This window comes from Netta rufina (assembly GCF_964035555.1).
Source record: "Netta rufina genome assembly, chromosome: 1".
NCBI lineage: Eukaryota > Metazoa > Chordata > Aves > Anseriformes > Anatidae > Netta > Netta rufina.
The window spans coordinates 169625111-169641405 of record NC_140123.1 but is presented as its reverse complement, the minus strand read 5'-3'; the positions used below and the strand labels follow the sequence as shown (position 1 = coordinate 169641405).

Sequence of the window (16295 nt, the reverse complement as noted above, 5' to 3'; positions counted from 1 at the left end):
GCTGTTTACCTGATAAACGTATACTCAATACTGGGAATGCTGCTGTAAAACTGCAAGCTCTTTAGGCATCTGAGTGACTCCTGGGGATAATGATTTTGGTCTCCTGTTGCAAGACACACAGTGCAAGGAACTTCTTGTGAGGGAAAAAGTTATTGAGAAACCTGTGAAACACCTTAATGCTCCCTGAAATAGGCACAGCGGGGTGCTAAAGACTTGTTTTCCTGTCTAGAAAAGCTTGTATAAGTTCTTGTGGTGAACACAGATCAATAAGCAGTGTGCTGTGATACAAGTAATTTCCCTATGAATAGGAGTAAATTTAATTTCTGTGCCTAATTCCTCCTTGCTATAAGTGAAGGATACCTCTATATCCAGAGGCCTCTGAGGGAGTGCTGTATTCATGTAGGTACGAGCAGCTCTGCCAGGTACTTTGACTCTTCCTTCAAAACACCTGGGATATTTTGGCAAGATCATGATACTGAGCTCTTCATTACAAAGAGTCTTAATCTGTTTTTGCCTTTTCTCCAAATTACTGTTTCTTAGGATATAAAAATCTCCATTTGAAAACCATTTCCAAGTCTGTAATATTTTGAGCATGAAACTATACACAATAGCACATGAATAACAGTTCTTCTTGAAGCCTTCAAATCCTGTTCAAACGAAGCACTTGTCGGTACTTTACTTGCACTAGGTGGAAAAGTATTATTGATCACCATTACTGTCTTGAATAAGTGGCCATGGTGTGTAATAATTGAAGTGACATCCTGCTTAGGTTACGCCTGCTTATAATGGTGTCTGTCCTGCCTTTATCATTTTATATCAGTATTTAACTGTTTTTGTCTTGTTATACACGCAAGCTAACAGTAATAATGTAGTAACGCTAAAATAGTAATCCTGTTGAACAAAACTGGTAAATTTATTGTGTGTTTTAGGTATTGAGGGCGACTTATCTCTTGCATCATGCGTGAATACAAGCTAGTGGTTCTTGGTTCTGGAGGTGTTGGAAAGTCTGCTCTGGTAAGTACTGTGAAGCAGCTGAAGTTGTTCTTAGATTCCTGGTGTCTTGCTTTTTCTCTAATACCCTCTGCTAACCCATTATTTTTGCACATTACATGTAAGCAATGACAGCTGAGGGTTCCTGGCTACAATAGCTACACCCTTTGCTGTGTATCTGTCAGCACTTTCCGCATCCAATGGTGCACTCTCGTGTGCTGGTATTTTTGGATGCGGTCGGTTGCTGGAGCTTGGTCAGATCTCTGCCAGTCCCACACAGTGAAATGCATAAAAGCATTGTGAAGGTCTCTGGCTTCACTGGATAACCCAGGCATGCGTAGGTTTGTGGGAAGTCAAGCTGCTTTGGGAAACCAATATGATGAACTGTGCCAGGCATGTGCCTGGCCATGGTAACTTCTGTCTCTAGAAAGTTCTCTAGTGTGCTGTTTGCGTAATGTTTGTTAGTGTCCAAAACACTAATTGTTTAAATGCAAATACTTCTTCTACATATTTGTGTGAAGTTTGTCATGTTTTCTATGTCTTTGCCTGCAAGTAGGTGAATAACTGCAGCAGGTAGATGACTGTACACCAAAGAGCTTGTGAGTTTCAGCTAAATGGGTCCAGAAAAGTTAGAGTCAGACTGACAGACTAGCACTAAAAAAGTTCACAGAATATGAAGTTTTCAGCTCAACTGAGAACTTTACATCTTTCAGTTTAATTGTGCACCTTATCACAAATTAAGATCTAGAGGCGCATTTTATCAGGTAGAAGCTATTCTTTTACAAAGCAATTCCTAAAGGAAGACATGTGACAAATCATCTTAGGTTATAAAAGAACTTTCTCCTTCACCTCCATTCTTACCTTACTGCAGCATGTCTGGATTTGAACCTGTCTGCTCTGGCTTGGCCATTGAGTAGTAAAGTTCCACTTGTGCTAAAAATCTCCTACACACTAGGTATACAGGAATATTTTACTGAGTTTAGTTAGGAGCAGTAAGTGCTGGCAGTTATTTTGTGACTAATTCCTGTGCTGGCAGGTAAGTAGTAAAAGATGCAGTGCTTCTAAATACAAATGTGAAAGCCATGCAGCTGTACTGTATCCTATTCAACTGAAAACTAATAATGATTCCAACAGTTAGACAAACCTTAAATCAATGCATGCTTTAGTTCTTACGTTCCAAGTGAGAGTGCCTAAAAGAAAGTGTAGTATTACTCTATCTAACAATATATAGTCAAATAGGCATATGCCTCTAACTTCTTGTAATTTCACTTCATTTATAATCATCACTCGCTTAGTTTGCCTTCAAAACTGTGAAGGATAAGTGAATATACACCTAGAACAGTAATTTGTGACATTTTGTACGGTGTTCAAGAAGGATCTTACAAGAACTCTTGTCTTGCAGACTGTACAGTTTGTTCAAGGAATATTCGTTGAAAAATACGATCCTACGATAGAAGATTCCTACAGAAAGGTAGGTGCAAAGATGTCCTTGTGTCACAGGAACTTAAATACTTGCTTCAAGGTGCAGTAGATGTTGTCAAATATTTGAGGTTTTTGCTTCAAAAAGGGTATGCCTGGTAATGTCGTGTCATATCTAGTAACTGAAGTTTGAACTGTAAAGTTGTTCTTGAAAAGTCTGTCTGAAAGGAGTAATGCAAGATTAGCATTTTAATAGTTAGGCATAGTACTTTACTGGCCTGTCAGTTTAAAAAAAAAAAAAAAAAACTTGTCAGAAATGAACACAAATAGTTTTATTATATAAGTATATACGCATATATATTATTTTGTACGTATATGTGTATATATATATATATATATATATATATACACAAATATAGTAATGTATTTATGGTTTTGTATACAAATGCGTGTAGGTACATACAGCTGTATATTGAGTTAGTATCTGCAGGCAGATTTCCAGAGGCTCTAAGCGTCTTTGCTCCTATGAGAATGTACTAAAACCAAATTCAGGCTCACCTTCGGAATACAAGAGGAAACATACAGGACTCCTAACAATTTCACTGATAGCTCGATACGCTTCCATTAGATGGACTGCTGTTTTATTAATATGTTGACACAAACCTATCATAAATGAACAAACACTCTGGCCTGTTAGTTCCTCTCTTCTCATCTTCAGCATGACAGGCTGCAAGGCCTGACTCTGCTTGCATTATCTTGAAATCTCCATATTGCTCACTTTTCAGTTTCAGCTGAGACCATGATTAATATTCCAGGCTTACATCTGGACTACTACCAAAAGAGTTAACCATTTGGTGAAGCAAATCAGTGTCAGTTTCTCAAACTTATTCATTTTGTTACCTGAATTACTGTCCAGTCTCACTGATACTCCAATGTAAGTCACCAGGGGACCACAGAAATATTACTTTCTATATGGAGGAGGCAAGGTGAACAAACCTAGCTAGGGATGGGGCTGAGACTGCAGGACCTCCTCTTTCACCAGTGGGAAGGTATTCCTGCTGGAATGAAAAGGCTCATTAACAGCCATTGCAGCTATAGTTACCAGGAGCTCTTCTGAACAGAAGAGGAATTAAAGCAAAACAATTTCACATTTGTTTTCTTTGACCTCATAGAAATCTGTATGCTGGAAAAACCCTGGTCTTACTTGACCATATGGGCTTTCAAACAGGACCAGAACTCTTATTCCTGACACAATGGCAGGAAAAAAATATGTAGCAACTTCTTTTTTTGTTATATTAGAGGTGCAGGAATTTTTAAACTGTTATAGTCAGTGGGTCTGACACAGCAAAAGCCCTGCAATAAATGACTCCAGAAATACTCACAACCTGTTCTGAAGTAAAATGTTTCCCTTGTTATATATTTGCATTCTTCAGGTCACATTAGATTTCTGATGTTTGTTGGATGATTTTTTCCAATGAATGGTTCTATGGAGCCTGAAAAAGTGAAGCCATCTCAATAAATTTGCCTTTTGCTAGTGATTTTTTTTTTTTTTTTTACCAGAGATCTTAAAATGTTTGTTTCAGTTTTGGTTGCAAAACAGCTAGGAATATCTCTTTGTATGCTTCTTTTCAAATCAGCTGGGCTACATCTTTTGCTTATGTCTGGATGACGCTTTATGCTGTTGTTTTCTTCACTCTAGGCGATATTCTAACTTGCTTCTTGACTCAGGTGGCCTTAAAATGTATTTGTTTGTCAGTTGCAATTCTGTATTCTGGACTTTAAATCTAATTTTAAAGTATGTGAAGTTCAGAGAATGTGGCTTGAAAAACATTGTTTGTCTGGAGCTAAATTTTAAAACAGAGTGAAATAATTGGGCGTCTTGAAACTTAGCCTTGATTTACTCATCAAACCCAAGGGAATGGGTGCTGCTTAATTAGCTTGAATGCTTTTGTCAGCAATACATGCTAAAATAGTGACTATTAAAGGAATTTCCTTTCCTGGGAAGGATGAGGGAGGTATGAGAGGAGTGGACGTAACTCTTTTCTCCCAAAGCTCTAATCTAGTTACAGAAGAAAAACTTGAAGTTAAACTAGTGATAAGGGGCGTATCAGGAATGGGGAACACAGTTCTTTTTGAGTGTTCATCTACCATCTAATAATTTTACATGAAGTACAGCTAAGGAAAGTGTACTGATAGGTTGAAAGAGAAAAAAACAGGTGGTCAGCCTGCTTGAAACAGCTTAAAGGCACTTCCATGTCCTTTGTTGCCCTCAAAGACATTAGGGGATGCAGGGAGGTGTAGAAACTAGACAGGCGAACTCAGAAATAGATGCAGAAATGGATCTGGTTTCTTAAACTTTCTATTTTTAAGCTGAATCAGTATCCTAATTAGTGTCACTAAAGGCTTAATTTTGGGAAATCAGTCTCAATGGCTTGCTAGGTGTATTGTATGTTGTGTACCACTTACTGATTTTAATGACTATTAAATGAGCATTAGCGTGACAATTCAGTTTTGTAGGTTTCACCTGGACTTTTCTGTGAATGATCCCTGGAACAAGTAGAAATGACTTGTGTTAGTTGCTGGTAACTGTTACTACAAATTTAGCAACCTTCATTTTTCATAATCAAAAATTCCTAATCACTTTGTGAAGTGGTACTTGGCTGCTGAAGCTGCTTTTGAAAATGTCACAGGGGCTCTTTGAAAACCTTTCTCCTGCTGTTTTCAAAGTGTATATCCTTATAAACTTCTTAAGCCATTATGCTGCTTTATGCATTATGGATTTGCTTATAAAAATCACAACTCGTGGTGGTTTTGGAGTGCAGTTGCAAGAGGAAACGGTCTAACTCTGTCTCTTTCTCTTAACAGCAAGTTGAAGTAGATGCACAACAGTGTATGCTTGAAATCTTAGATACTGCAGGAACGGTATGTAAAACTAATTTTCCCAAATACTGATGTACTGTGTTAAAGCTATCAAAAAAATGTAGGGATGTGAATGATGACAAGTTTCCTTCCTCACTTGCTAAAGAGTAACTGTGGTCAGTGCATTGAATAAAAGTTGTTTTTCAACAAAAATTGAGTATTGCAACAGAAAATGAATTGCAAGTTTCCTGTGATCCAATGTTCTGTAATAAAGGAAACATCAGACTGAGCATTTTAAAAGTGATTCTGCTGCTGTTTTAAGTTTACATTGCCCGGAGGCAAATTTAGACCCAATGGTTACTTGGTTTTGATTTCTGTTGCTGAAGAAAAAGTGCTTTCTTGTTCTCTCCTTTTTCTGTTGTCTGTGAGATGGACTCTTACACGGGATAAAAATAGTATCACTTTAGTCAGCTTATGTGGACTCATGCAAAGGGTCAGCATAAACCATATGCTTTACTGGTCAGGTTTTCTTCCTGTTTAGTTCCAAAATATACTGGAACCAGTCATTTCCCTCATTGATTCCAGTGAATCAAGACTCTTGGAGTATAGCATGTGTTTTCTGAACTATAATAGCAATCTGGTCCCATAATCATTTATTTAAACTCCACATTAGAGTAAGGTTGTGTTAAGCTACAGAAAGATCAAGTGGCTGCTCCCTTGGAGTATACTCTTCTTCTCATCTGACATACAGTATTTGGTACAGCTGTAGAAGAAACCTTGTATATGAAAAGAGAGACCTTTTGGGTACAAACATGCAAAATCTGTATGTGGATATTTAGTGTACAGAATAAATCTTGACCTAAAATTTCCACTCCAGCTGCAGAATTGAAATGTCTCATGTCATTCTGAAAACGTTTGCACTGCATTGTATTAGTTTGCCTCTAATCACAAAAGCTGAGGTATAATGAGGTCAAATTAACATGCTCAATGCACGCAACCACAGAGGAGATGGCCTCGCAAAAGAAACCATAAGTTTATGGGGAATTGTGTTTAAAATTAACATATATAAAACAAATAAAAAGAAGAAAGTAACTGGATTTTACAGCTGAGGCCATATATACAAGCAGATAGAACTTTTAAACAATTCTGTTACTTAGCCTCATAAATCCTGTATCATACTTGAGTTTCGCTCCACTAGAAAGGGCTACATGACCTGGAACAGTTGAAGAGGAATGAAATTTTAGTCTGAGGTCACGCACTTTCAGTTGATGAACTAGTTCCTGTAATATAATAGTGACGAGGCCAGGTGAGTGAGTGATCAGTCACAAGACAGCAAAGCCAGCAATGCCAGAAAGGCAAATGCTAGCACAGTCATAGTAGTGAGAGCCTGCAAACAGCAACAAGTCCTAATGCTGCTGCTGTGTGGTGCACCAGTGAATCTTCATAGTTGTCACCAAAGTCTAGGGAATGTGACAGGTCTGTTGAGGATCTCCATCCTCTGTTCAATCTCCTTGAAAATGAAAGTAGAATTTGACATAGGAAGTGCCTAGACTACAAAATGGAGACTGAAACAGATGCGATTACTTTGCAGTGTGTTTTAAAGAATAAACGGGAGACAGGAAGGAGTTGGTATATAAGGAGGGATTCAGGAGGAATGTAACATCTGTAATCTACAGACTATGCTGTACCCTCTACGCTCTGTTCCTGTTCTCTCTTTTGAGATTACTGCAGTTTCTGTGATGACTTTTTCCAGGGTTGTAGGCCTTGGCAATGTCCAGATGCTTATTTAGCTACCCTAGAAAATGTTCCAAGCTTGAGATTTAGTTAAAAGTATCTTAATTTATGTTAATGCTTACCATAAAACATGAAAATATTAGTCAGTTTAAAAAAGGGGGGAGAATACAAATGCATCATACTTTCTGACCTGAAGTATACATCAGTTTGTGTAAGGAAAGTGCAAATTGAATGCAAGATCTCTATCTTTTTTAATTACAGGAACAGTTTACAGCAATGAGAGACCTATACATGAAAAACGGACAAGGTTTTGCATTAGTATATTCCATCACAGCACAGTCCACGTTTAATGATTTGCAGGATCTAAGAGAACAGATTCTTCGAGTCAAAGACACTGATGATGTAAGCATTGCTATAAATGCTAAAGACTTGTATTTAGAGTTCTCCTTGCGGATGTTGTAATGTATACACTTTGATCAGATAGGTTCCAAGCCTTAAATTAAGAGACAAATCAACCAGCAGATGCATAGAACAGAAATGCAACTCTTAAGGCAAAGGAGGAAAATTGTAACTTGACATATGGTATCTGAAGAGAATTGTGTATTTAATCTCTTCCTTTAAAATGTTCTGCTTGAAGCTGTATATAACCTTATCCTGTACTACTGCAGAAAATGTTTCTAAAGCATCTTTTTTTTTTTTTTTTTACCTCCGTCATTATACAATGAAGTCTCAAACTTACATTCAATTTTTCGTTATAATATGCATACTGCTTGTGGTATTTTGAAAGCACAAAGTCCTTACAGAAGACTGTACTGTAATCTTTAAATTTGCATGTTGTGCAGTCTTTATATTTTGTGTGTTCTTGCCAGTAAGTTCAGTCATACCGTTTCCACACAATTTCAGTATTTAACCCTTAACATTATTAAGGTTATAAGTGAGGCTAAAACATTCTTGTTTAGAACGGATTTTAAAAAAATAAATTATGGTTATAGGAAGTGAATATCTTACTTTTTATCATTAATGAAAGTAAGAATTTCAGATGTTTCACATCAGTAAAATTGTTTTTAACAGACATTTTGCAGGCTGTAGCCACCAGACAGAAAAAATTCCTTGGGGTTGGGGAAAAAGCAATGAATGCTTTAAGTATGCTCGTCGTATTGTGATCCATAACTGTGCTCGTAGCATATCTCATTCATAACTGTGCTCGTGGAAACTTTGATCCTTCCTCACTTCACGTATCTTTATATGCTTTAGCTCTTAACAGACACAAAATGTATTAAATCTTTCAATTTCAGTGAAGTTCACTATGACTCTTATAAAGGACCTTGTGCTGTGTTAAGCATAAGTATCTACACGTGTGGTCTGTGTTCAGTGTATTTCTTCTAGACATGATTTATGACCCATTATTACAAATGTATCTTGAAAGGGTAGTATTTAAATTGCGTGTACCTTTCCCATCCAGAAGCTACCAAGTTAGTCTTTTTTTAGTATCAAATTAATGTTGTACTGAGTTGAACTAAAAACAAGATAATTGTGAGCATGTTTGAAGCAGTAATTTACGTGCTTCATTTATTCTGATTTGCATAAGCTTTCTTTAGTTGTGTCTGTTGGAATTGTATTTTTTCATAACAAGCACCCCTCAGTTTTGAAAGCTATTCCATAGTATCAAGAGAAAAATAGTGAGCTTCAAGGTGCCACTTCAGTTCTCTTCACCAAAATTTACATAAATTTTGCTGTCATAGTGGGGGAAAATTAAAGATCAAAATACTGTAATCTTTTTTTGTAACACGTGAATTTGGGAGAAACTTGCATATGTCTTTACAATTTTTTTTAACTTTTTTTTTTTTCTTGCTGTAAAGTCAATTTAACATTTTCTGTAGTTGGTGATTTTGATAAACTATCGTGTTTCTTTCCTCTATGTGCATCAGCTTACCAATAAATACTGCTCGAGCAAACTGCTCTTGGAAGGAGTACAGATACACTAGAAGTAGAGGAATAGTGGAAGGAGCTTTAGCATCACCCCCTTCATCATGCTCTTCAGTACAGTGCACTTTTTCTAGGATTTCTGAACATGTAGGAATCCTGTAGTAAATTTGTGAGTTGACTACTTGATGTCTTCAACTCACAGGTGGTGGCCATGCATGTAAAAATGAAACCTCTCTAGGTCATTTAGAGCATGTGAAACCTAATCAATTGGCAGTATACTGAATCCTCCAACTATTCCTTCCACCCCTCTCCATCCTGCAAAATGGCAGGCAAAAAAAAAATGCAGACACTTTTCATTTGAAGCCTCTCAGAGGTCTAAACTTAAGTTTCAGTTATACGAGAACTTGATTATTCTGGGAGTCAGGATCCTCTAAGGAGTCAGGTTGGGTTGCAGGTGTTTCATGTTGTACCTTTCCAAAATTTTAATGTTGTTTTTTTGTTGTTGTTGTTTTTGTTTTTTGCTGGTATTAAATTGCTTTTAGGTGCCTATGATTCTGGTTGGCAATAAGTGTGACTTGGAAGATGAAAGAGTTGTGGGAAAGGAACAAGGTCAGAACCTAGCAAGGCAATGGAATAATTGTGCGTTCTTAGAGTCTTCTGCAAAATCAAAGATAAATGTTAATGAGGTAAGGCACAACACCTATGGGACAGGAGGGTGGCAAGGAAATGAGAACAGGACACGGTGTTTTGATAAGTGTTTGTCAAGAAAAAAAAAATATTCATAATTCTGTTTTTATAATGGACGACTGTACACTGTTAATGTGAGAATCTGTGAAATATTTATATTAGGGATGTATCTAGCTTTGCCTTGAGACTTGTTCAAATTGTGTTTAATTTTAGTATAATTAGTCTTTAAATTATATGAATTTGGTATAAATATTTCTGTTAGGTTCAGGCTTTTCATGCTACCTGCCCTAGTTGATACAAGCCCCATCCATTGACTTGGCTATCCATTTCTCAGAAAGATTTGTAAGATCTAAGTCTTTAAAACTATTGGATTTAAGCAACTTGTTATTGAACTGTTTGAGATGGTAGGGACAAAACCTCATGGGTTTTATAAAAATTATCAGCTGGTTGGAGAAGAGACCTAAATAGGTGCTCTGCAAGAAAAAAGGAAAGCAAAGCCTCTATAGTATCTAGTTGCTTACTTATTTAGCAGGATCTAGGTGCCATAATCAAATGCATGCACTTTTAGGGCTTGTCATAGTTCATGTCTTCCTATCCATTGGGAGTGCAAGCATAAAGAAACAGATGCAAAAAATGCTTAGAAAAAGAGGCTGTGTTAATATTTACATTTCTGAAGCAGCTTGAATTTTATGATAAACCCTGCAGTTCATTGTGTCCTCTGGAAGACATTGTTGGCAGTATCAATTCAAGTTAAAAAGACCTCTGTGCAAGACTTGTTTGTAATCAAATGAGTATGGTGTTTTTAAGCACAGATGATTTTAAAAATGGGTAATGTTTGTTTAATTAGTTGGGATTTTTCTGGAAACTACTCAGCTTTTCTTAAAAATTAATTTGCTTAACTGTATAGAAGTCATATGGTTAATAAATTGGAGCTTATTTCCATCAAACACTAAAAGCCTCTGTTGGAAAGTGTGCTGCTTTGCAACCAGTGCTCTAGGAATCTGCTCGGATGGCTTTAGTATGAGGACCTAATTTAAAAGACACAGAAATAATTGGAACAATGTCAATTATGAACAAAACAGATGCTGTTTAATTGTACGGCTTATAAGTGTTTTAAATTAGCCTTTCCGCAAAACTAGAGTCTAATTAAAATTCTAAGAGACTCAAAGTGTGAGAGTCTTATGCTTTATTTTTCTAGGAAAAATTTTGTTTGTGTCATGCTGTAGTCCTATAGAGGCTACTGCCTGACTTTAATACTTTTTAAAGTATCCAGAAAAGCATGATCTTATTCAAAGACTAGAGAGTATTACTGAATATACACTTTACACATTTGCACTAGAACTGAAGTAGTAGTTAAAACTTACCAGAACTTTCTTCAAAAGAGTGTCCTTACAGCGAGATTTGAGTTAAAGGAAAGCCATGTCCTGTTCCTTGACATCAGTGTGACAATCCAAATAGCATGTACTAGTTGATCGTGGTGGCATATATCATGCATTTTCAGATAAATTTGGCCCAGAGTTGAAATGTGTTCAGATTACAGCTGTCATTCCAGTTCGCTTTATTGAAACTGGAAAACCCTTGGCAGACAATTATCTTAAGAAACAGAAAATAAACAGGTGTTAATTAAGTATACAGTTTCACTTACCATCTTTGTGTTAAATAAATATTCCCAGAGGTTCATAGAGTCATAGAAATGCTCGGGTTGGAAGGGACCTTAAAGCCCACCCAGCTCCAGCCCCCTGCCATGGCAGGGACACCTCCCACCAGACCAGGTTGCCCAAGGCCCCATCCAGCCTGGCCTTGAGCACCTCCAGGGATGGGGCAGCCACAGCTGCTCTGGGCAGCCTGTGCCAGGGCCTCACCACCCTCTGGAGTGAAAAAAGGTTCTTGAGTATCTGAAAACACTGTGTGAAGACTGAAGGGTTAAGGTTATGAGAGAAGCTTCTGAATTCTAACAAGTAATCGACTTTTATATTCACAGATCTTTTATGACCTTGTGCGACAAATTAACAGAAAAACTCCAGTGCCTGGAAAAGCACGCAAAAAGTCATCATGTCAGCTACTTTAATGCATAGCTGTACTGTAGCTCTGAGCCAGGTAAACCTTTTAAATGTGTGTTTTAGCTTTTAAAAAAAAAAAAAAAAGTGGTGATTTCTAGTGCAGAACTGTGTTAAAAATTCACGATTTATGTTAATATAGAAGTTATCTTTATTTTGCCAATGTCAAACTGCAAAATATGTGCAAGATACACTGTTCATACTGGTATCTATTTTTTTTCCAACCTTTAAGGTGTCAGTAAAGCTCATATTAATCATCTTTGTCCTGATGCCTCCAAAATGCAGCTTTTGGAAGCATGGGGTTTTAATTTTTTGAAGGCTGATAGAAATACTGCAAGAGCTTAAATGCAGGAGTACACACTAAAATACTGTGGTTTGCATACTGAAACGTCACTTTGTGCTTCAAACTCAGCCTCATAGTTGCATGATGTCATAGGAATTTATCTTGCTTTCTTTGGACCATATGGATATTTTATAGACTATTATGATTAGTAGGTGATTATTGTAACACTCCAAATATTTGACCTGGAGCTGTTGGTTAATAGATCAATTTCTTGTCCTGTAGCAGTTGGCTAATGATCTGCCTGACTAAAGCCATGCTTTAAGAATGCTGTTGAAGGCTCAAGCAAGCTCTGGCCTGCCTCTTCAGCAAGATTTTTCAGAAGCTAAGCCACCAGGCATGAATCTATTTTCTGCAACTTGTTCTTTGGCAGGTTGTTTCCCCTTTTCTCCCTCCAAGCTTTAGTACAGGCAGATGCAATGTCAATCAAGAAAGACAAGTTACCTGTTCATCTCAATTCCCTTCAATTTTAGAATTTTTCAGTTGCTTCAGTGCAACGATCCATTATTTTATCATCCAACAGACATATTTCCTGCACTGGAGGATCCTGGTAGGAAATTTCACTGCCTGTGTCCTTGCAGGCTTGTTTTAAAATTCAGGTAGTACTATGTTTAACTCTTTGGTATTGATCTAATAAATAAATAAATAAATAAATTGAACAGTTGGGATCAATTCAAAGTAGAGCTGAGAGGGTTCCAAAAGCATTAGTTGAGGGTGGCAGAAATGATTGCTGCCTTTCCTTAAGAGGGCTTTCAAAATAAGAGCTTTGATCCTCCAAATGTGTTTCTTAAAGCCACTGGAACTGTCTTACTGTAAACAAAATTACTACCGCTCATCAAATATTGCTTCCACAGTTCAGCTTGGATTGCCATATGTATCCCAGCTCAGTTTTACTTACCCAGATAATCTGTCATTGTATTTGTTCACTAGAGATAGTAGTAATAGAGGAGAAGTGATTAGGTTATTTTCTAAGCCTGTTAACTAAGAACGTGGTTAGTTCCTGCTCTAGTGGTATTAACTAAAGAACAATGAGGAATAGTTGTTGTTATAACTAACTTCTTGTTGTGTTGTTACAGGTCTGAAGAACTGTTGCCCAATTCAACAGTGCCAGCATTCCAACTTTATTAAACCTACCAACATCTTAAATGGACTTTCCTGTGGTGGTACCCTTTGAGAAATGGATGAAAGCTACTACATCAGTTTGCACATTCTAATCACTTTCCAGTGTCACGAGAGATTTTTACTTATAAATATTCTAAGTGTATGCAACTGGTAAAACCAGAGCCTACATCCAGTATTACTGATAAGAGACATTGTTCATCCACCAATGTTGTACATGTATGAAAACTGTGTACTGTATACTTCAACAATCCCCACTTTCTATTGGAGAGTACAATAATGTAAATCCTAAAAGCACCACTATTTTAGCATAATAAAAGAAAGTCCAAAGAGCTCCTATATAGACTACTCCAGATAACTTTGCTTCATCGGTATTTGTAGCTTATTGTAACTTTTTTAAAGAAATACAGGATCATCATCATTGTATTGTACAAAAGCGCTTTGATTAACACAACAGCTATATAGTTTTTTAATTTTAGGAAAAACCTGTGGAGACAGTGATCTAGTCTTTAAGAGTCCTTTCAGTATAACGTCTGACTAAAGACATGGCCTTTAATATCTGTTGGGAAGGAAATGTCCAGACTTTTCAACCTTTTATTGTATGTTTCCTTTTCCTTGTTTACATAGGGAACAATGTTTATAGTTGTGTGTACAGTGGGGGTCTACAACAAGAAGTGTATATTTTAAAACGATTTTTTAATGATTTAACAATTTTTTGTAAATCATTTTCGGGCTTCTGCAGCTGTAGATTCTCACTGTGAATTCCCTTGCTTGCTCATGCATAAGTGTATTTGCAATACCAAATATACAGGTTTAGTACTTTTGCCTGTTAGTGATTGTTTTACATGTGTAACGTTTTGGTTGAGATGTTAAATGGTGGAAGAGTACTGTGGATGTGAATGTGGGAAGTAATTTTAATCATGTGTAATTGGTCACAGGGCCTAAGTTGCAGTAATTAACTTTTGCTGATTTATTTAACAATGCCTTGTTGCTTTGTATGCATTAACGTTTGGGTGTAAAGATTGTGTGTATATCCAACAGGGAGCCACAGTATTTAAATTGACCAACCTAATGTTACAACTGCTTTGAGGTGGCCAAATGTAAACTAAAAGCCTTAATTAAAGTGGTGCAATTTTGTATGACTTAGCATCAGTAGTTCAATAAATTTGGATTGCCATGCAAGGGCTTGCATTACAGTTATATACTACTTGAATGTTTTGTGTTTTAGTAGTGCCAGTAAATATTGATTTAAATCTCTTGCACAGTGCAGACTCATACATCATAGGACCAAAAGGAGCTGTTACGACTTTGTCTTCTGACAAATACATCCCGTAGATACTTTTCATAGCATCATGTGCTAGGGTGGATGAATTTCTGACCAAATTAAACTCCATTTACTGTTTTAGACATGGAATATTTGTAGTTCTAATGTAGGGGACAAAGTCTTAAGTATGTCTTAAGAAAAGTATGTCTTTAAAAGTTAGTCCATCAGTGGCTGTTTTGGGAACCTGAGGATATGCTGCCCGCTGTTTTCCTTCCTTCCAGGAAGAATTAGTTGTTAAAAATGACTTAGTATAGATTTAAACAGAAAAGTGTGTCTTGGGAGAAAACATGGATGATTCTGGATGATTAAACTAAATTTGTTTGGTTTCAAGGAAATCTGCAAAAGAGCCTTCTGGGAGCATTAGGTGTAGTTGTGCAGACTTTACATCTGTTAACACTGTTGGACTGTGAAGTGGAATGCGTGGACTGTGGATGATCTTCTGATCTTGGCTGTGCGTTTGAAAACTGTAATGCCCAAGTACTTGTTACCTCTTCTTTTTCTGGCACAGAATTATCAAAGCTTGTTCTAATCCATTCCTGCAAAATCAACCAGTAAGTTTTGAGATACTTCGTTACACAGAGTGATTTAAGGAGCCCAGGTGATCCTTTCTACTGATAATTTTCAGTCACCACCATTGTTTAATTGAGATAATAGACTTTCACTGTGCAGAGTCACACTTAAGACTGAAATTTCTTTCCATTTATCATTGGAAAACAGAACATGTTGTTGATGATCCCCCATAAAATTGATTTGGTACACTTTGCATCACTCCAGAGTAGGCTAGGCTGGAGCATTGGATGCTGTGGTTCTTTTTTCTTCTTTTTTTTTTTTCCCACGAACCCCTTTGATGAGCTAATCAAGTTTTCCTCCCTTCACTTTCAACCTTTGCTTATTCAGGTCTTTTTACACTTTTATGTCCCATTGTCAGTTTATCTGTGTTTTAGAACATGTTTCTGTTCCAGGCAGCTGTACAGATGGCAGTGGGTGGGAGGCAAAGAAAAATCTTTAATAACAGCAGAGGGGACCTTGGTTTGGTCTCAGTGTCCAGCCAAAGAGTACTGATCACAGGGAACATCAGACTTTGTACTGAAAGCTCTGTACAGAAGCATTCTTGGTTGCTCTGTGGAGTAGTAAAAATACAATTCCTCAGTATTAGAGGTAGGTAGTTTATGGGAAATTCATCGAGCTCCAGGAAGTAACATTTTTTATAAATTCTAGGCTTAACCATCTAAAGATTCTGCTTTTAAAAATAAATTTAAAAAAATAAAAATGTATTCCCCAATATTTAGAACTCAGGACTTGCAAAATTATTAAATCATAACTCAGATAACAACTAAAGAACAGTATTTTTCTCCTTGAAAACTTAAGCAGGCTTCAAGGGAAGGGACTCCCAGTTATTAAAGGGAAGATGCCTAACAAAATGATGCTGAGAAGTGATGGACGTGAAGTGTAAGGAATAAAGCATGAAATAATCCTATCTAAGTAATTACTGCATAAGAAACTGTTTCCACTGAGGAAGGAGCATTCCTCACAGGAAATGAATCTATGTTAGCAGTTAATTCTAGAAAAGAATCCAGTCTGCTGAAATATTTTTTGAAAACTTCTACACGTCTTCGGAATAACTGTTTTGTCTACCATCGCTTAAGAAGTTCACACTTCAACTACTTCTATAGAAACAGAACATTTCTCTTAAAGCTTTGGATGAAAACCTGCATAATTCATATTTTCAGGAAACTAATGCAGTAATTTTCTAAATTCAGCGTTAATACATATGCATTATGGCCTATAAAGTTAGCTAATGCTTACAGCGCACAGAGAGGTTGACTGCTTTCTTTCCAAC

General features: G+C 36.8%; 1 protein-coding gene across 1 annotated transcript in view; it reads left to right on the top strand.

Moving 5' to 3' along the window:
- RAP1B (RAP1B, member of RAS oncogene family) overlaps positions 1-13955 on the top strand; it is a 31638-nt gene extending 17683 nt beyond the window's left edge. The window contains exons 2-8 of the mRNA XM_084306253.1: positions 930-1014; positions 2393-2461; positions 5275-5331; positions 7264-7404; positions 9471-9614; positions 11597-11712; positions 13089-13955. Of these exons, the coding sequence (XP_084162379.1) occupies positions 958-1014; positions 2393-2461; positions 5275-5331; positions 7264-7404; positions 9471-9614; positions 11597-11683 (555 nt within the window). The 5' untranslated portion in view covers positions 930-957 and the 3' untranslated portion in view covers positions 11684-11712; positions 13089-13955. The remainder of the gene's footprint in view (positions 1-929; positions 1015-2392; positions 2462-5274; positions 5332-7263; positions 7405-9470; positions 9615-11596; positions 11713-13088) is intronic.
- The last annotated feature ends 2340 nt before the right edge of the window (positions 13956-16295 follow it).